This window comes from Pezoporus flaviventris, unplaced genomic scaffold (genome assembly GCF_033815535.1).
Source record: "Pezoporus flaviventris isolate CSIRO_AGI_PZ_B2104156 unplaced genomic scaffold, CSIRO_AGI_Pfla_v1 ptg000078l, whole genome shotgun sequence".
In the NCBI taxonomy this organism is placed as follows: domain Eukaryota; kingdom Metazoa; phylum Chordata; class Aves; order Psittaciformes; family Psittacidae; genus Pezoporus; species Pezoporus flaviventris.
In genome coordinates, this window is record NW_026892626.1 from 744,272 (window position 1) to 766,183 (window position 21,912).

The 21,912-nt window shown below is 40.2% G+C and overlaps 1 protein-coding gene across 7 annotated transcripts in view; it reads right to left on the reverse strand.

Moving 5' to 3' along the window:
- Positions 1-21,912, reverse strand: part of CRAMP1 (cramped chromatin regulator homolog 1) — a 48,095-nt gene that overhangs the window by 23,209 nt on the left and 2,974 nt on the right. For 6 of the 7 annotated variants that reach the window (XM_061473835.1, XM_061473833.1, XM_061473832.1 and 3 more), the window contains exons 3-8: positions 9,178-9,371; positions 7,497-7,650; positions 5,262-5,345; positions 3,633-3,681; positions 1,051-1,136; positions 196-319 (exon numbers count right to left, since the gene is read on the reverse strand). In XM_061473835.1, the coding sequence (XP_061329819.1) occupies positions 196-319; positions 1,051-1,136; positions 3,633-3,681; positions 5,262-5,345; positions 7,497-7,650; positions 9,178-9,371 (691 nt within the window). The remainder of the gene's footprint in view (positions 1-195; positions 320-1,050; positions 1,137-3,632; positions 3,682-5,261; positions 5,346-7,496; positions 7,651-9,177; positions 9,372-21,912) is intronic. The other variant, XM_061473831.1, reaches the window with a different exon arrangement.

Consider the following 21,912-nt stretch of genomic DNA (forward strand, 5'->3'; position numbering starts at 1 on the left):
TATGATTTGCAAGTCTGTTTATAACAATTGTGTATTCTGGTTGCACAAAGCCTTCATGACAACTACATTTAGGCAAACTGCATTCTCAAAGTTGAACTGCCCCGTTGGCAAAGAGAACCCTGAAGAGAGAGGAAGAAGCTACAATGCTGCTCATACGTTTCCCTATTCTGAGCACCACCATCAGTTCCTCATTACCTAAGCCGTGGATTCTGGGCAAGACTCTGTACTCGTGCCCATGCATGATTATTTCGTGGCTGCAACTCCACAGGGACCTTGAGGGGCAGACGTACTGGCTTCTGGTCCTCTTCATCACTAACACCTGAGGGAGATGAAGCACAAAGAGCATGGATCTAAGCAAGGACAACACAGAAAGCATCACAGACATCAGCATCACCTCCAGACAACCAAGGCAGCTCAGATCCACCAGTGGAGCCTGACTCCTTAGACTGCCTCCTGTTCCAGTACGATTTTTTTTCCCTGGACACTGCAGAGGACTCCACTACCACTGCAATACACTGGTACTGGAGCTTCCAGTTGAACAAGCAGTGTGAAAATCAGGAGACTGGAAACTTTGCACAAGTACACCATTTCAGACTTTAAAACTGCACTGATTCCTCCTACTGTGGGGAAGGAAGGAAAAAATAAAAAAATCACATATAGTTGAACTGGAGAAGGTAAAACAAAAAAGTAAAAAATGCTCAATGCTAAAAAACATACTACTGCTTACTCACTGGCACAGGGGACTAAACTTTACACATAGCAAAAGCACAACTGGTAGACCAGTAGCAATTTCATCTGGTGTAACTACTTCCTTTTTAGTTTAGCTAGTGACATACTCCAAGACTAAAGAGCTGGGTGGGTCCTAAAGTTATTGGGATTATACAAGCAAACAGGATAAGTAGGACAAGAGGGACATATCCCTACCACAAATGGGAAATAGCTCAAATCCCCCCTGCCAGTGCTGGACACATCAGAGCAGCCCTACACTCTCTCTCATTTTCTTCTGCTCATCTGTTAAAACCGTTTCATGTCCCAGCATCTCTTACTCACCATCTGGATCACAGAGTTTCTTCAAAGCCCTGCACATTGGAGCTTTGATACGAAGGTTTCTGCCTTTGTATCGAACAGTCGTAGCCCTGAATATATTGAAAGAGAAGTACTTACAAGCACCGTTAATGAAAGTTTGTGAATACAAACATGACAGGGACACAGAGCCAAATATGATCACAGCTATATGAATAACCAAACAAACGGAAGGGTTTGCAGTGCAGCTTCACAAGAGCATTCAACCTTTTCTATCATCTTCCTTTTAATTCTAGAAATGCTACTCTTGTGACCCTCCTCTTACAGACTTTCAAGAAACACAGGGCTGCCTGGTCAGAAAGGAGACCAGAAAGCAGACCAAAGAATTATGTTAGTTAAGTTCAGCAGTACCCTTAGAGACAGCTTCCTCATAAAAGACAAGTGGGTTTGCTTTAGTCTTCTCTTTATACTCCAAACTCTTTATTAGGGGAAGAAAAAGTCTGAAGTTTCTGAAGAGTTTTCTACTCTGGAATACTAACACCACATCCATTGCAAAAATTAGGACTAAGAGCTTGTGCTGGAATCTGAACAAAGTAACTTCTACAGTACGATTTCACTGGCTTTTAGCCTCAATACCACATAATTAGCTATAAAAGACCCTTAAAAGCAAGAGGACATTTTTTGTATTTGCACAGTGGAACTATTTGATTTCTTCACTCACTCAACCCTGTCTTCTTTTTAGAGGCTTAGAAGGCAGACATTGAGACCAAAGTCACTGATGGCTGTATTCACTACCTAATACTTCAAGCAATAAGAATCAGCATAGAATCAACAGGATTGAACATAAGTCCTTGCAAGTAAAATGAAAGAAATTATGGGAGATATTCCTACAGCAGGATCTTACTTTTTTTTCCTATGCTGTTAAGGAAGACAACATCACGCAGAAAGAGCACTTGTCTATACTGCTAACAGGAAAATTCACAAAAGGACAGCAGAAGTGAACCCAGACCTAAGACTGAGATGACCACACTTGAAAAATGTGCTGGGTATTGGAAAAAGAACTGTTTACAGAGAGGGGGATCACAGAACTGTAACATCCCTGAGCAAAGTGGAAAGTTCAATCTAGTGGGATATATGTGACATGATTGCTTGTATGAGATGTGAGGCTGCCCTCCTTGTGCTAGGGGATTAATTCAGAGGGTGTAGACATCCAGGTGGTAACACAGATGTAAACTGCCTCCCTACAGAGTTTGCTCCTCTTGGACTGACAAGGTTTACCCACCAAATGGGGTAAAGATGCAAGAGAAAAAGGGAAGCAGAGATGTGTCTCCCACCTGGAAGACAAAAAGCTTATGCAAGAGTTTCGAACTGCCAAAGAATGTTAATAATACGTACACTGTCATTCTTGGTTAGAAGATGAGCATTAATATTTTCATATGCAAAGACAACTGCTTTCAAAATGATTTGTTACAAGACTAGCTTCAGAATAAACACATAGACTTCATAGACATTAACTTCATTAGTCCTTGTTAACAATTAATTAGAAGTAAGGCCTTAATCACGCCAAGGGCTAGACTGATGCTACAGCTAGCTACAAGTCATCAGCCTCATTAATTATGGTTTAATCTATTTGGATGACACAGTATTAGAAAGGCTCTCCAGTACAACACAGAGAACAATGACTGCTCATATATGAATCCAGAGATGCTCAGGACACAGGGGAAAAAAGGTCATCCTGAGCCCATTTTAAGTGGTAACTCCAATTTAAAGAGGTAATTTGCTTTAAGAATCATTTCTTTATATGGAAAGACTTACTGCTAAGATTGCACACATTAAAGTGTACAAAACCCAATCCAAATGGAAATTTCTCTTGTAATTCAAAACTAACAGAAAAACAAACAAGTGATTTCATAAATAATCATACCCAAGCTCTGCACGACAGAAGCACACTGTGCAAAATGAATCTCCCAGGAGAGGAAAGGTTAATAAACTGTATGGAACTCATTTGGAAACTCAGTTTCTGAACAACAGAAAGGCGCAATAGCAACTCTCCATTTTACATAAGGTAAAGGCAAAACATCAGCAACTGCTGAGTGGGCAAACTCCTTCTCCTGTTGACAATAAACTTCACCAATAATGTGTCTGCTACAATGAAACAGCGTGAAAGCACAAATGCTAAAAGTAAAAAAGGGTCTGTAGAAGACAGAAAATAGTACTATTTTCAAATTGCTTTTTAAGACACGCTTAGGACAAACCAATGTCTGCTGAGTGATGCCTGACTAATGGTCACACCACTTCAAACAGTATTCTTTCAAAGAGATTTCACACAAGTTACGATAGTACAGCAACTTCTAGCCCCTTCCATATTCCCGAAGTACACTGCCAAGACTGAACCCTGCAATCCCATAATTCTTTCTTGAAGAGAATACTCTTAGGGAGGAGTATTTACATGGTAAAGAGAGAAAAAACAGCATATAAAACAAAGAATGGAAAAGGTCAAACTGTAGCTCTAAAGTAAGAAATGTCTCCTAGACTCTGGATGACCAACTCAACAGTCAAGGTGATGAATAACCTGGTTTTAAGAGTTTCAGGAATAAGTTCTTACTTACCCAGCTTGAATGAGCTCGTTGAGTTTTACTGCATTCTTGTCATCCATACCTTGAGACAACACAGTGAATTAGGATTTGAAGTGATAAAGTCACAGCCTTTTTAGTGCTCAGATCAGTTTTCAAGCTATTACATTTTATGCTCACATAGGATTAATGTGCATAAATATGCTATAACATACACATGCTGAAAAGTTTCTATTTTCATAATGTGCAAGCTTTACATGATCCTTGCCACAAAAACTGCATTTTACTCATGGATTAAATAACCCTAGCTTGGGTGCTGGACATTAATACAGCATATTACATAATACAGTCATCTTGGGTTGCTGGGCATTAATCTGACACCACAATATTAAAAAGAGAAGCTTCCTCATCTTCCTGCTCAATCACTGTTGCTAAGGCAGCTCAGTGTACTGAAAGAGCATCGAGTCCTCAGTGTTGAATGTGATAAAATGAACAAAAAGAATAAAAAAAAAGTGTAATTCTTTTACAATTTTACATTTTTAAATGGACATAATGGGAACTTGATTTATAGTTCCTATTATAGTCAGGCCAAATCTGCTTACCGAACAATTAACCTCCCTCTAGCAATGCTGAAAGTATTCACGATACACTTGTATGTCTCGGCAGCTCTTATGTAGGTTATCTCAATATCTGGGAAGATGGAATTAGGTGAATATCACAAGAGGAAGGGGGAAGAGAAGAGGCGGGAGAGGGGAACAAACCACTTTCACCAACTGCATCTCTGTTCTGGAGACAGGCTGAGAGAGCTGGGCTTGTTCAGCCTGAAAAGAAGGCTCCTTAAGCGGAGACCTTACAGGAGCTTCCAGTGCCTAAAGGGGCTACAAGAAACCTAGAGAGGGGCTTTGGACAAGGGTCTGGAGAGACAGGACAACAGGGAATGGCTTTAACCTGACAGAGGGGAGATTGAGATGAGCTCTTAGGCAGAAGCTCTTCCCTGTGAGGGTGGTGAAGCCCTGGCACAGGCTGACCAGAGAAGCTGTGGCTGCCCCTTCCCTGCTTTAGTTCAAGGCCAGGCTGGATGGGGCTTGGAGCAACCTGGTCTAGTGGAAGGTGTCCCTGCCCATGGCAGGGGGTTGGAACTGGATGAGCTTTAAGGTCCCTTCCAACCCAAAACATTCTATGATTCTATGATAAAAGATGCCTTCCATTCTTTCCTTTTCTCCTACTATTTTCTAATATTTCATCTGCTTTCTGTAAATCATTTGCTTCTGTAAACCCTTTTCCAGTGATTTCTAACATTTGATTTGCTTTTTTATCTGCCACCAAGTTCTGAGATCATTTACACATTTAATTGCTTTGTTTTCAAGACTAAAACAGAGAACCTGAGCTGCACACATTTTTATCTGTCATCTGCGGGTATTACATGCAGTGTATCCCACAGATAGCAAAAGCTAATGGAATCTTTTAAAGAAAAAAGAGACTGATTCAACAGACTAAGAAGGTCTTTAAAAATACAAATACATTTAATGAAAAGATACAACAAATCACAGCTATAGAATGCAATGACCACAAACTCTGAGTAACTCAAGATAGACACTGTCAGCTTCAAGGGTAGTCACTTCTGATTCTACCATATAATAACAATTTTAAGTCATTCATACTCACATCCCCCAATCTTTTTCCTCAGTTCCCCATAGCAGATTAAGCCATAAAGCTCCAAGGAGGATTTTTTCAGCCCTTGAGAAAACACTGGAAAGCAGAAAAAGTGGAAGTGAGATACAGACTGCAGATACCCCTACACAGTTACTACACTGCAGATACCCATTTCAACACTGAAAATGAGATTATTTGTATTTTCAATGAGACAAACATCTCATGGAAGATCAGATTGAGTTCTGTTTCAAGAAACACCATAATGAGACAAGTTCACCGATTTCCTTTTGGTGACTTAAATATCTGGGAAATACAACAATTTTTAGATTACAGGAAAGAAAAAGCTGCTTCTCTAGGATTTAAACAAATATGCAACAATTCAATATGGAAGATAAAGCTAATTCATAATAAAGCTAACTCTGGCATTACTTAACTGTTTATGATTTTTAAAGGAGATGCCCAGATGCTCCCAGAAAAATGCATACAGAATTCTTTCTTCTATGAAAATTAAGAAGCAGGTGTGAATTTTCCAGAAAACAAAAAATATTTCTGTGCACAAGTTCACTTTAGAGATTTAATGCAAGTTCTAGATTCTAAGTTTTTATATGAAGAATTGCACACATTTCATTCAGCCTTCCAAGGTTTCTTCCTCCTTTCTCACCAACACAGATGACATGGACATTATTATTGCTAATAGATCTAAATATCTATGACAGCGTGGAAAGACAGTCTCATGGTTTACAAAACAGGTTAGAATAGTCATTCTTATCTGTTCATCAAGAACTCAGTTCTCTGACTTGCAGACTCATTTAACCTCAAAACCCAGGTACACATATTACTACTAATACTAAGGCTAACCAAGTTCTTGTACTAATTCTTAAATTCCTTCAGCCAATGACATCTCAGACCTTACAGGTATAGATATAGAACTTCACATTATCCAGAAAACAGATTAAGTTTCCTCATGACATTCTTTTTTTTTTTAAGTTCTTTCATACTGTGTTTGCTGTAACATTTGTTTTTAAACAAAATGCTAATGGCTTCTTTCATTTTAAAATACTGCCTTGCTTTAAAAAAGAACTCCAAAATTCATGTTCTGACAGGTGTTTTACGTGTGTAAGTACTCCTTTACATCGCAGTCCACCTATATCTCAGGAACAGACAAAACCATTTCATTAAAGAGACTATATCATACACTATCTTTCCACTCCTTCAGATTTTTTCAAGCCATCTCCATCTCTCATTAATGAGTTTAACTGGAGAGGCTCTGGCAACAAATCACACAGATGAATTTACTACCCCAACTTTGGCTGATGTTAGAGTGTTGTATCAGGATCAGAAAATTCAACCGCCATGAAACTGCCATTATTTATGCAACTTGGAACAGAGCATCAGAAATATTGGAAAGCCCTGGAGACCTTTACTTGGTCAACAAGCTAACAAGAAAACTGACATTCTCCATACCTTAAAAATGAAAAGAACTGGATCTCAGTAAAATCTGTTCACTCTGAAATAAATTTCTTTAACCCATTATTCAGATGAGGCTACCCACAAACTGACTTGACTTCTCACTGCCCATTACTGAATAGGACAAATTTGATAAAAATCCATTATCAGCGATCATACATTAGTATAATTTTTACAAAACACCATTAGCAGTACTTATGACTTCCAGATTTTGTTTTTCTGGGGAAGAATAGAAGAGGGGAATATGGCAGTGGGAATCCTAAATTACTGAACCAATCATACAGTTTAAGGCTTATTTAAAGTGTGAGCAAATATTTCACCATTTACACTTGTATCAGACATTTTTATTTATTTTAACTTCTACTGTCCCTCAAGAAGTGCAAAGTAGGGCTGAAGTCAATTTGCACAATGAAGTCATGCCTGACTAGCATTTAGGCAGCTGTCCTCAAAGATGGGCTCCTGAGGGGAAAAAAACCCTGTATTCCCTTGAACCTGGCTTGTCTCCAGTACTAATGGTAGGATCAGTGTTTATTGTGCTGTGGTGTATTCATATAAAAGCAGCGATACAAATACCAGTTTTTGCAAAGCATTTTCCAAAGCCCATGAAGTATGGCCACAGTGATGAAAACAACATGAACACAACACGTTCACAGACATTCTGTACAGTGATCATTTTCTGATCTCCAGCATTCCTACTCTCCATGATAGCACTATAAAGCAGGACTCTAACCTTCATGAGGCTGTGAGCTCTATGCTAAACCCATGTCATTGCATACTCACCATTATCAAAGTCAATGTACTTGGAGATCTTGTGCCAGGTGCGGTAGTAGAAGTGGCGGACCTGTTCCTTATTCTTCACCATGCTTGCTGGTTTGCCCTTCTTCTTGTACTTCAGAGCAATGTTGTTCTGGATAGCCTCAAAGTCCTTCCCATGCTAAATAATAAATAAAACAAATACAATTACTCAAAACCAAACTTGTGTCTTGTCATAAGATAACACAAACAATGACTCTGGGGGTTCTTCTTGGGAAATTAGATTTTCAAGGTCATCAACAAAATCTCAGGTAACAAAACTCAACAGCAAAAGAATGACAGTGATATACTTTATTTTATATAAAGTGCATTTCAGATGCCAAATTAATTATTTTCCAATTTCTTGCACTGTTTCAAAATAAAAACTGTACGTTGCTAGCAAACTTTAAAAACAAACAAAACAACCCAAACAACTTTACTCAGAAATGTGCTGAGCAGCAGGACTGAAAATCTCAACTCTCTCCCTCAGACTTCTTTACTTTCCTCTGCATTTTCCCTCCTACCTCCATTTCTAACTAGGATGAATGAAAAGCCTGTAATATATAACAGCTCAACTTTTATCTACAGTAAATTTCATGTTCCAATCATTAGAAATGTAAAATCTGAGTTTCAAATAATGCAGTAAAAAATTCTAACAGAAAACACAATTTTACACTGTAGTTCAGTCCAAAGTTTATTCTCAGGGTAAAACCAAGACACTTAAGTGTCCCTTTAAAATTAATTAACTCCTGTAAAATCACTGGAGTTCAAAAGAGGAAAATTTTATTTTATATATAGTATCACAGACCTCCTGCTATCACAAAATTTCTTCGTATTCAAAAGAGGTTGGAACTGATTCAAATACAGAGTGTGAGAACCTCTTTTAAAAGGCAGCAACACAAAATAATTGGGAATGGGGGACCAAATTTTGGGATGGAGTCCCAAATCCACCTTAGGGAAAAAAGTTGTAAGTTTTGAGTGATGAAGTGATTTAAAAATTACATGATTACCAGGAACATCACTGCAAGTTAGAGGAGGTAAAGAAATAAAACAGTGGTTTAAAAGTGTTCACTCTTTCCACACAACACATATGTGTGAATCATGCCCACCACTAAAAAATGTAGTTGTAAGAAGATCCACACGTGCAGAAAAAACCCTCACCAGCATTGCATTTGTTTTCCCCTTTAGTATGTATTTTCATAACAGAAGTGCTCTTACAGTAATCCTAAACCAGGAATACATCGTACATGTCATACGAAATAAAAGATGATTTAACTTTTCCATGTCTCTCAGACTTACTACTGTGAACTGGTTCAAACCCTTCTGTGACCAAAGTCCAAGTACAGTGCTGACCATTCTTATTAGAACAGGACTTACTTTCCTGTTTGAGAATACTATAGAATAAATGTGTTGCTTTTGAAAGTTGGGATGGGAACACTATGCTGTTTTTATTCTTCATTTGAAACAGAGCTGATCTGAAAAATAACTGAAATTATTATAAACATTTATGAATAAAACAAGAATATTTCACAAAAAGAGCTTTTATTGTCAGCTGGTTTATAGCCAGTTGTACAAAAACGTGTGATTTCATCATGAAAATCTCAAATGCATCAACCTTCTCTACGAATACTCAGATACTACATGAAGCCATCTAAGTGTGTTATTGTACCTCATACAGTCCCTCGAAGAAAGTATTTTTGTCCTCTGTGCTCCACGATTCCCACTGCCTCCTGACCTTCTTTCCTTCCTCCTTCTCTCCAGCTGAGGAGCCCAGGTTCCTTGCTGCTGACTTGGAATTCCCAGCAGGATTGCTGGGAGGAATTCCTGATGTACCACCAGATGCAGTCGCTCCATTATCTGCTGCTGCAAGAAAAAGTATGACCAGAATGACTATTAAACCAAGAGGATGGCTCATGGGTAGAGGTAAGTGAGGAATTCGGAATTTTGAGGAACTCAGAATTTCCTCCTTCTTCATCACTCCCTTCTGTACCAGGTTTTATTTCAAGATATTTCACCTGAAATACAATTTTTGTATAACAAGATTTGCGTTAAAGAAATAAAATCTCAAAGAGTGAAACACAAGGGGAAGGCTTCAACGGCAGATATAAGACAGATAAGCAGGAATGCACCAAAGCAACCTCTAAAAGACAACATATACTTCGATGCTTATACACTGATGTGCTCAAAGTTGCCCTTTTGCAGCTGAGGAGAACTTCTGAGTGATGCTGAACATGCATGTGACAATAAAGCAAACTAATGACCAGGAGAAAACAGATGGAAGTCCACACCCTTGTCTTTGGTCTTGATCCTACTGCCTCCAAAGTAACTGTGGTAACTAAAGGACTGAAACATGTCCACTGAAGTTCATCACATCACAATGGATCAGCAATCTCAAGAGCCTGATCCTCAGTGTGAAGAGCATCACCTCAGACACTGAGCTCATCTAGGATGGCTAAAGGTATTCCAGAGAAAGGGATACCTTGAGCTGTCCCCAACTCCTTCTCCTTCCCTTGAGCTTCTCCAAACTCTCAACCCCTTTTTCCACAAATCGTTCTGGCAGTTTTGAAAAAAAGGCACAGAAGAGTCATCTTGATTATACCTTTGTCAGTTATCAGCACGCCAAGGAACAGAGATCACAAAAAAAAACAAATCCCAAAGATCAGAAATCCTGGAATGAGAATAAAGTCTGACAGAACCAAGAGAATCTGCTGTTCATGTAAGTAGGTGAGATGGAGAAACTGCAGGAAGGCGAGAACTACATCTACTGCTGGAAGATGCCATTCTCTCACCTTGATTCAGAAGAATAATCCTTTTTATTTTTTTTGTTTAATTACCTGTGAAACTATTAGTCTTTGAAAGACATTTTGATCAGTAAAAATATTAGCAACTAACCTTAAACCTGTGATCTATTGACAACAGAAATGAAACCAAACATTGTGCTTGGCTGACACTGTAAAAGATTATCAGAATGTTAATTCCAGTTACAGACCTTTATAAAAGAGAAAACATAAACTCAGGCCAGTCAATTATTTGCTTATAAATCCAGCTTGCACAATACAGTGGTCCCAACTAGTTTTCCATTTTTACACACTGTCACAGTTCCATCATATTTAGGCTTAAAATGTTGTTATCTTTTAAAATCTTTCAAGTTCTGTAAAGCAGCTTGTTTACCTAACAAAGTCAGTAGTTTTATATCTATACATACATATAGATCTCATTCAAGACTCAGAATATCCAAGTTTGATAATCCTAGTATTATTTAAACAAAGAATATCAGAAGAATCAACTGTTACAGGCTTACTATGCTTTAGAGATTTAAAAGGCTTGTATGTAAATCTGAACTGTAACTATTCAGTTGCAATTTGAAAGTAACTCCATTGGGTGACAAAACCATATTTCTCCTAATCCTAAAAATCTGCTTGTTCAAGTGATGAAGAACATTTGAAACCAAACCTGGAATGCAGTAAGATATGTGTGAAGAAATTTTTTTCCTGCACACAATAAATATTTACTCGACAACAAATAAGATATTGCAACAATTTTAAGATTAATGTTTCTTTATTTCTATGAAATGACTATTTGATCCTTTTGAAGAAAATTACTGTCACCACAGGGATGCATGGGAGGCAAAACATGAGAAAGAATTGGACATCTTGGAGAAATCCAACTTCTCAAACACCTTCTCTATTTCCTAAAGTTTTCATCAGCCACTGATACAGTGCCAGAATTAAAATGCTTAACTTTCAATTACTGTGAAGGTAAAAAAAAGAATCCTTAAAATAAAAAGGAAACCATCACAAACCCTGAGCACTTCAACAAATGGCTGAGGAGAAACCCAACAACTTTAAAGACATAGAATTGCTTCTTTGTTTGGCAAGTGTGGGACTGGAATACCACAGCATTCATGATACAGAAATACAAATATTAATATTTGAAGTCTTTGGTTGAGAAAGGGGAATTGAAACACACAAGTGCTTGACTTCAATCTACATTCTCCTGGTGCAGCAAGCTCCCCATGAAAAAGATGTCCTATCCAGGTAATTGTTTACAGTACTGTAGATGAAGATCTAAAAATTCCAATATACTGTCACCTCAACAGAGATCTTACATGCCATTAAATTCTTCCAGGAATTAAGTACTTTGCTCTATCAGTCCTTCACATAAACTTTCTTACTATGGAGCATGGCAGTGCTTCTCACTGGGTTACCACAATCCACCCTAGAGTTCACTGGATCTCAGTAAGGTAGCAGATTGAAGTATACCCTAAAACACAGTATTATAAACCAATTGAGGGCAATAGGTTGAAGAAAAAGTAGTCATACATCATTAAATCACACCCCATAAACTCATTCTTTCACTCTTACTGTATGGGATTCTTGTAACACACAGAACAGCTAACAAGTCTTCATCCTCTCACAAATGATAGATGAGGATGATCATTAGTTCCCAACAATAGACTATTTAAAACTTTAAGAGTGCATTAAAACAACAGGGTCTGCAGAGGGCAGCCAGACCCTTACTGCTGCAGAGCTCCATGGGAGAGGAAGGGGCCTTGCTCTAACCATCTACATAGGTGCTTGGTCTAAGGAAAATCGTTTCTATAAGCAGAATGCTGCAGATGTGACAAGGACAAGACCGCCATTCCACTCAGCCACTGGACTGTACATCCAGACAATTACAGCTATAACTACATATCAACTATACGAACTATAACCCCCCAAAAAGTCATGGCTTAGAACACCAGTGTTTCAGAGGAAGTTATTCATTCCTTTCATCCAATTTTATCTACCCGCCTGTATGCCCCATTATTAGAAATTCACCTATCTGTGAACACCATGACATCATCTCAAGCTCTGTTTTCTGTAGAAAAAGCTGTTGTCTTTGTATTTCTAAACAAAACACAAACACTTGCAAAAATTTATATAATGTGATTTAAAGACTGCTATTAAAAGAAAACTGATATGAAGATAACACTGCATGGAATCAAATAATCATGTCACTGACAGCATCAGTGTCTAATCATGGCTATAGCCACAAGAAGTTCTTCCTTCCAGGCTCTACCTCATCTTAGGGTTTGCTTTTCAGCTTTCCACTGGCAGCTCTTACATGGCAGCCGGTTCCTATCCATGACAGATTCTACATCCACAGTAGCTGGAATCCCCAGAGTAAATCCTAGACTAGAATCATAGAATAGTTGAGGTTGGAAAGGACCTTAAGACCATCTAATTCCAACCACCCTGCCATGGGCAAGGGCACCTCACACTAGACCATGTCACACAAGGCTCTGTCCAACCTGGCCTTGAAAACTGCCAGGGATGGAGCATTTACCACTTATTTTGGCAACCCATTCCAGTGCCTCACCACCCTCACACGGAAGAACTTCTTCCTTATATCTAACCTGAACTTCCCCTGTGTCCTGGGTTCAGCAGTAGTCATTTTTCTCCTTCTTAGTGGCTGGTGCAGTGCTGTGGTTTTGACTTCCAGCCTGGGAACAACGCTGGTAACACCGGTGTTTTTAGTTGTTGCTAAGCAATGTTTACTCCGACCAAGGACTTTCCTGAGTATCATGCTCTTCCAGGGAGGAGGGGAAGTCAGAAGGAAGCAGAGACAGGACACCTGACCCAAACTAGCCAAAGAGGTATTCCATACCACAGCATGTCATACCCAGTATATAAACCAGGGGCAGTTACCCGGAAGGGCTACATCACTGCTTGGGTCAGGCTGGGTATCCATCAGCAGGTGGTGAGCAGTTGTATTCTCTTCCCTTGTTACTTCCCTTAGTATTATTATTGGTGGCAGCAGCAGTGGTTTGTGTTATACCTTAGTTACTGGACTGTCTTATCTCAACCCATGTGAGTTACATTCTTTCGATTCTCCTCCCCATCCATCCAGGAACGGCGGGAGGAAGGGAGAGAGCGAGCGAGTGGCTGTGTGGTTCTGGGTTGTCCGCTGGGCTCAAACCACGACACTTCTTTGTAGTGCCCAATGTGGGGCACGAAGGGTTGAGATAACAACAGATCTGACTGGAGTGCGTCTAACCGTATTTGTGGTAAGCATTCATTGTTTCACATTAATAGTCACTCGTCTCAATGCTGATTTATTGCCTTTCAAAGTTGTTGCTCTTGATCTCAGAGTTTCAGCATGTCGTACCTTACTTATAGCCGGTATTTGCTGTTTTAGTGTTTATCAGCTGGGGGGCCTGAGCTAGGGTTATTGTTTCACTGTACTTCATGGCAATGACTTGTAATACAATCGACTCATTGATCATGAATCGGGGGTGGTAGGTGTTCCCAGTGTGGTCATCACTTCTGTACTTTGGGAGGTATATAATAGGAGTGTTGAGCAATTACACATCTTTTCTTCCCTCCTCGGGTGGTCAACCTATGAAGGAGGCATTCCCTCACACCCTCTGCACCCCACCAGGCTATTTAAAGTGGGAGCAGATTCTGGAAGATTTAAAGATCCTGAATATCCTTTCAATGCCCTTGAAAGCACCCTGCTCCTCTTACTGGGAACGAGCTTGTTGCTGCACATGCTCGCTATGTTTTGCCTATGGCGTGACCACCCTGAGAACACTCGATCTTGTCCAATCGTGGAAGCTAAGCAGGGTCCGGCTCAAGTCTTGTCTAGGATTAGATAACAATATAGGAGGACCACCAAGATATTTTCCCAAGGATGGACAGCCATGAGTGGCAGGGTATGTGGGACAGTATGGGCAAATATCTAGTCCCGTGAGTCCCTCCAGTGCTTTGGAAGTGTCAGAGATTGAAGGCAGGTGCATGGAGCTCCTGACGACAAGGTGCAGAAACTGCTGAAGGAGAGGGTGAATTGAGTCAGTTTGACAAGGTGAAAGCCATCCAGCTGGCCTTGGACATTGCTGAACGAGAAAAGTGGCCAGTACTTTATCTCTATACTGACTCATGGATGGTGGCAAATGCCCTGTGGAAGTGGTTGCAGCAATGGAAGCAGAGCAACTGGCAACACAGAGGTAAACCCATCAGGGCTGCTGCACTGTGGAAAGGTATCGCTGCCCGGGTGCAGAACTGGTGGTGAAGGTACGCCATGTAGATGCTCATGTACCCAAGAGTTTGGCCACTGAGGAACACCAGAACAACCAACAAGTGGATAAAGCTGCTAAGATTGAAATGGCTCAGATTCACTTAGATTGGCAACATAAGGGTGAATTATTTTTGGCCCGGTGGGCCCGTGACATTTCAGGCCATCAGGGCAGAGATACAACATATAGATGGGCTTGTGATCGAGGGGTGGACTTAACAATGGACACTATTGCCCAGGTTATTCATGACTGTGAAACATGTGCTGCAATTAAGCAAGCCAAACAGTTAAAACCTCGCTGGCATGGAGGACGATATGGGGAGGGCTTCAAATTGAGATTATCACTCTCCCACCAACCCACCAAGGCAAGCACCATGTGCGTACCATGGTGGAAGCAACCACCAGGTGGCTGGAAACATATGCTGTGCCCCACACCACTGCCCAAACACTATCCTGGGCCTTGAGAAACAAATTTTGTGGCAACACGGCATCCCAGAGAGAACTGAGTCAGACAACGGGACTCATTTCTGAAACAATCTTACAGACACTTGGGCCAAAGAGCATGGCATTGAGTGGGTATATCACATCCCCTACCATGCACCAGCCTCTGGGAAAATCGAAGGGTACAATGGGCTGTTAAAAACTACACTGAGAGCAATCCGTGGGGGAACTTTCAAGCACTGGAATACACACTTACCAAAGGCCACCTGGTTGGTAAACACCAGAGGATCTTCCAACAGGGCTGGCCCAGCCCAGTCAGAAATTTTATATATTGTAGAGGGGGACAAAGTTCCTGTGGTGCACATAAAGAATTTGCTGGGGAAGACAGTCTGGGTTATTCCTGCTTCAGGTAAAGGCAAACCCACTTGTGGGATTGCTTTTGCTCAGGGACCCAGATTTACTTGGTGCGTAATGCGGGAAGATGGCAAGTCCGATGTGTAACTCAAGGAGATTTGATTTTAGGGGAAAACAGCCAATGAACTCAATTATATGGTGTTACCTGCTACGTAGCACTTTTACAGCCCACCAACTAGATGTCTTCATCTGAATGGCATGGAATAAGGGGCAGATACTGTCCTGGGTTCAGCAGTAGCAGTCATTTTTCTTCTTCTTAGTAGCTGGTGCAGTGCTGTGGTTTTGACTTTCAGCCTGGGAACAGCACTGATAACACCGGTGTTTTCAGCTGCTGCTAAGTAATGCTTACTCTGACCAACGACTTTTCTGAGTATCATGCTCTGCCAGGGAGGAGGGGAAGCTGGGAGGAAGCAGAAACAGGACATCTGACCCAAACTAGCCAACTGGGTAATCCATACCACAGCATGTCATGCCCAGTATATAAACTGGTGGCAGTCACCCAGAAGGAGTAGATCTCTGCTTGGGTTGGGTATCCATCAGCAAGTGGTGAGTAGTTGTATTCTCTTCCTTTGTTAATTCCCTTATCATTATTGGTGGTACCAGTAGTGGTTTGCGTTACACCTTAGTTACTGGACTGTTCTTATCTCAACCTGTGGGAGTTACACTCTTTTGATTTTCCTCTCCGTCCTGCCGGGAGAGGGGGGACGAAGGGGGAAGAGTGAGCAAGTAGCTGTGTGGTTCTGGGTTACCAGCCGGGCTTAAACCACAACACCCTGTTTCAATTTGAATCCATTACCCCTTCTCTTATTGCTAGAGTCCCTGCTGAAGAGTCCCTCTCCATTATCCTTGTAGGCCCTTTCAGATACCAGAAGGCTGGTCTGACGTCTCCACACAGCTTCTCTTCTCCAGGCTGAACAGTCCCAACTTTCTCAGCCTGTCTTCATGCTGGAGGCGCTCCAGCCCCCAGTCATCCTCACAGATCTCCTCTGGACTTGCTCCAACAATTCCATGTCCTTCTTACACTGAGGACACCAGAACCGTACACAGTACTTTAAGTGGAGTCTCACAAGAGCAGAGTAGTGGGGCAGGATTACCTCCTTCAACCTGCTGGTCATGCTCCTTTTTATGCAGCCCAGGATACGGTTGGCGTTCTGGGCTGCAAGTCCACACTGCCGGCTCATGCTTAGCTTCTCATCGTCTAACACCCCCAAGTCCTCCACAGGGCTGCTGAATCACTTCTCCTTCCAAAATGTAGCCGTGCTTGGGACTGCCCTGACCCATTTGTAGGACCCTCCACTTTTCATTGTTGAACTTCATGGGTTGGCATGTATCTCAATACGCAGGCTGGTTTCTCCCACTGGTGTTCTACAGGCTTAGCTTGCAAAATCTCAGCTTCTTCAGGAGTCACCAGTCAACTGCAGGTGGAACATCTATGAGGGAATGCTTTATAAACAAGACAGTACTTTCCCATGCTCTTGCATTCCCCAGCACAAATGCTGAGTGTCAGAACACTGAACTCATTCCCCAAATCGCAGGATGCGAATGCCAACTTGTAACGTGCCAGGAAGTTTCTTTCAGAACATTCTTTCTTCTCTTTTGTCTTATACAGGAGCCAATGGCAAGGCTAAACTACACAAGATCCCCTTCAAAAGTGGTTTCACCAAGATTCCCATTTAGAAGGCCCTAACAGAAAGCACCTTCAACAACCTTTTTATTTCTACAAATCTGCATTATTGCTCAGCAGTCTCATGAAATGAACATCAAAGCATCTGTTGCCAACAGAGCTGGGTAAGCTTCCATCATCTGTACTTTCCAGAAAGCTTCACAAGCATTTACTCAACTGTAATGAAAAAGCAATCAAAGATAAACGTCTAAACTTTCTTTCTGACTGCCTGGTAAACAAGCCCCATTTCTAGCCATGTATCTTTCTAATGGCAGATACTATATCATCTGCCTCAGTGAAGACACGAATTAGGTGATCCCACAGAAACTGTGTGCATTAGGAATTTAAGAGAAGCCACTTGCTCTGTGTAAGCACAACCCAACAAAGCTGCAGGATGGATACAATTTACTTTTGTCGCCAAGAAATGTAGCTGAGAATAGCATGAGAGAATAATAGATGAGAGGAGGAGACAGACAGATACATCCCCTGCAAGTCCACACTTCATTCTGAGTACCAATATCATAACTGGAAAAAAAGTTTCTACCTCATGGGCCACCTCAGTAAATAGTTCACCTAAGAAGGGTAAGTCCAGGACAGCTTATACCATATGGCATGGTTACACCAGATAGTGCTCTTGTTATGAATCAACATCCTGTCATGTTTTAAACGCAACAGGTAACTGTCATACAAGGATACAGACACCCCAGCTTTTTCCTCCTCTTATTTAGAAGACTTGCACAACCAAGATGTAGTTGAGTATGTTTAAACAAACACACCACCAGTTCTTAACTGGAGTCTACAACAAAACTCAACCCAAGACTTGCTTTTCTACAGGCAGTATATATTTAATATATGATATACCAAACACAGCACTACCTGAGCTAACCATGCAGAGCTGTAAAAAATAAACATGGTTTATTATAAATTTGGTTATTCCTGCATCTCCAGTAAATCATTATTCTCTCATGCTTCCATTAAAAAACACCCATAAAGCCTCATACGAGGTTCCACCTAAACCACATGGTTGCGCAACCCTGTGGGCAGCCACCTTTTGAAGTTCAGTAGCTACTGCACAGGGCACACGGCACACGGCAAAATTCTCCTCTCTGTATGGGATGAGACACTGCGGAATTTTGGTCCTGAGACACTTTCAAAGGGAGGGAAGGAAAACTGGGGTACATGGGAAGACAAAGAATGAAAGAAAATCGTGCCAGGATGGGATGGAAGGACAAGTACCTACTGTAAATGAGACAGACAGAATGAAGGAGAATATTAGAACAGGGGACCATGCCAGTAGTTTTTGGACATTCTTGCCCTAGAGAAATAATGCTGGAGGAATGGCATTTCAAATGAAGGTTGCAAAATATTCTGCAGCATACAAATCTGGCAAGACACAGAAAAATTGTATTGTAAGTATATCCATTAGGTACCATGGTATATGCATTCTTTCCACAGGGGAGGACAGTACCCGATTTAATTCACATGGTACATGACATGCAACTTCAGTGCACTGAAACAAACTGGACTGGTGTCTGGCAAGTTTTCTGCGATGCCAGAAGAGGGAATGTTTTAATTCAATTAATTCTTTCAGCTGAATAACTCTTTTTTTCAAGAAAGAACTGCTTATTACTGCAAAACAGATCCAAATACTTGTTTAGGCCGTTCTGCACGTTTTATGAATAAATCCAGAGCAATGACATGAAAGACATCTTCAAACTTCAGCTCACCACCATTAGATTTTGTTACTATTTCCTCCTGACTTCACCCTGCATTAAGAAAATGGATAAAAACGTGGAAATGGGAACACTCTAGTTCAAACTAAATCTATGGCATATGATGGTAATGTATCCCATATTTGCTTTTACCAAGGTGGGCAAAACATACACATGCATAGTCCAACCACTTGATTAATGGAAAAAGCCCCAGAACACAACTCAAACCCTGGGCTCCACAGCCCTGGGGTGTATTCGTATTTGAGAAGTTCTCAAAAATCCCTCTTCTTCATCCTTAGACTGGTTTGCTTCCTCTCCCTCAATGAACCTCCCTGCTTTTGAACTCCCATAATAAGCTGTCTTCACTCACTATTCCTTCAAGTTACTCTGATTTCATGCAAGTCACTTTAAGACTTACTTCCAGGCATTCATACTTGAAAAGGTGTGCATTAGTTGGGGTGGAAGCTACAAACTTGAAAATACAATAAAAAGATGACCAACATTTTAAAATAAGGTAATAACCATTCTAAAAATAATGCACAGATTTACACATTTGTGCAGGAAATTTGATAAAACTTTCAGCAATTCAAAACTAAATGGCTGTTTGAAGTAAAATAGTTTTCAAAGCTTATTTTACAATGCTACTTTCTATGGCATTCTTGCCTTTAACTTGAAAGTGCAACTCAGTAGACAAATAGCAAGAGAAAATCCAAACACTCGATTAAAAAATTATGTCAGAGTAATCTGAAAATTAGCAGTACATTTGTACATTCTACTAGGCAGAACTAGAGAACTGCTATCAACAGTCTTCCCTGAACCATACTAAAATTGCCTCTGAGCAGGCAAACTCTTCCTGCCCTTTACAGTGAGGTTTACTTCATCAATACTTTACTACAATGAAGCACCCTGAAAGGACAAATGCGAAAAGAAAAAAGGGATCCGTAACAGACAGAAAATAACAGCATTTTTAAATAGCTTTTAAAGACATGTCTAGGACAAGCCAATGTCTACTGAGTAACTACAGTTCGAAAGAAATTAAGTTTTTTTTAATTACACTCCTTAGGAATAGCCTTTGACAGAGTTTTCATTTTAGAATACACAGACTCTAAAGCCAGGACCACTTAAATAAAATTTTAGGGGTTAATAAAATTTTAAGGGTTACAATAGCAATACTGACAGACTATGGTAAAACCAAGTCTCTGGTATCACTGGACCAAGGAGAAGTGTGGTCTAGCCACTCTGACTGGCGAATGTCAAAAATGACCTTTGCAGCCATCACCTTGACTGTGACATGCAAAATGGAAAAGCTGCCAGTTTTCAGAGCTGATCGAAAGCATAGGCATTTGAACTTTTTAATATTTTGGTACTTACAAGGGGAGGAGAAAGTTGATGGAAGGACTTAAGTCCAATATTTATGAGAAATCTTCGCCCTTCTGTTAGCTCCCTATGGAAGCTAACTCTGTGAGGCATTTTATTCAGCCTTATAAATTCTGATCACAAGACATTTCATTAGGAGGAATTCAGACAAGCCTGGAAAACCTCTCAGTATGCATCCCTGAATGTAAAGAACTCAGATTAGAATGGATTCCACTCTGTGGCCCTGCTCTCCAAGATCTGACAGAATCTCAACAGTATCAGAGAAGTCAACCTTAATGCATTCACACCAAAACTAGCCAGGCAGAGCTGTAGCTGGTCTTACAACTCAAAAAGTGAAATCACAACCATAGTTCTATCACTGGCTGTCACTTCTGGGGATTTAAGAAGCTTCTCCAAACCTGACACCACAGTCAAGTACAGTGATTACAAACATGATCTGTGACCAGTTACTGAAATAACATTTTCTGTTCTGTATATAATTTTAATGGGATTATTTTGGAATCTGAATTGCAAAATAAACAAAGTTTGCCTTACAATTGTGTCAATACACCTAGTTAATTGTTCGAAAACTGGACCTGCTCTAAAACTAAGATGCTCTAAAAACTGACACTGAATGTTTATGTACAAATATACAGACATGACTATACACATGCACAAAGATAATGTGTTTTCTTCACACATGTGTACACTTCCAGAGCAATGGAATAATTTCAAATGCATATATTCAGCCTGTCAATCACAGACAACATGTACCCCAAAGAAAGACCTCCTCGAATTTAATTCTACTTGCAACCCTTGAAATAATGATCTGTAGTTAAGTGCTCCTGGGCATGCCATCTGCTTATTTGGTTTAATGCAACCAGGAGAAAAACTAAGTACACCTTTCAGTTCTGCCCTCTAACATTACACACATGAGTTCCTTACTTAAAACAAAAAGTTTAAGAGATTAAAGAGGACTTACTAAAATACTAAAAAAAAAAAAAAAATACTTTAGTCAATTGCATACACTAACCATCAAGCAACCAAGTTCAATAATTTTGTGTTGATATGGCAATAACTAAAATACCACAACTGGGACTGCTTTAAAACCATCACAATCCACTAGGTTGACCTCATGTGCAGGCCACTGCAATGGACCAAGGAGCAAGAAAATTTCCAAGGCACATGGAGATTCCATTTTAGCAGACAAGAGTAAATGTTATTTCAAATGTTGAAGAAATCTCAAAGAGTTGTTTTCCTTAAAACTTATCAGACAATAACACCCAAGTATGTTTGCAGGAGGTATCCAAAAAATCAGTCTTAGGCATAGCTCAATACAGTGCCAGATGTCATCCAGTAACTGCTGAGCACACACAATAGCACCAAGACATTCAAACATCCTTCTGGTTTTGAGCTAGAAACAAGAGTTGAAAAACCCACAAATTCTTATCTGCAATGCTAAAGTGACAAAGCATGCGTGTATGTATGTACATGACATTCAGATGTGTGCAAAATAACCTTAATAAAATTTCAAATTCCATGGAAATGCCCAAACTGTTCTAAAACAGTAATGCAGAACTCACAAAACCTTAGAAACAAACATGTCAATATGTGTATTTCCTAGCTGCTTCCAAAATAATTCTTTGGTAAAACAGTCATAAAAAGAAATAATTGGAGAAAATCAACAGCGTCTTGGGGGTTGGGCTTTTTCCCCTTTTTTAACTAGTACCCAATATTTTGTTGTTATCCTAGAACAGAATTC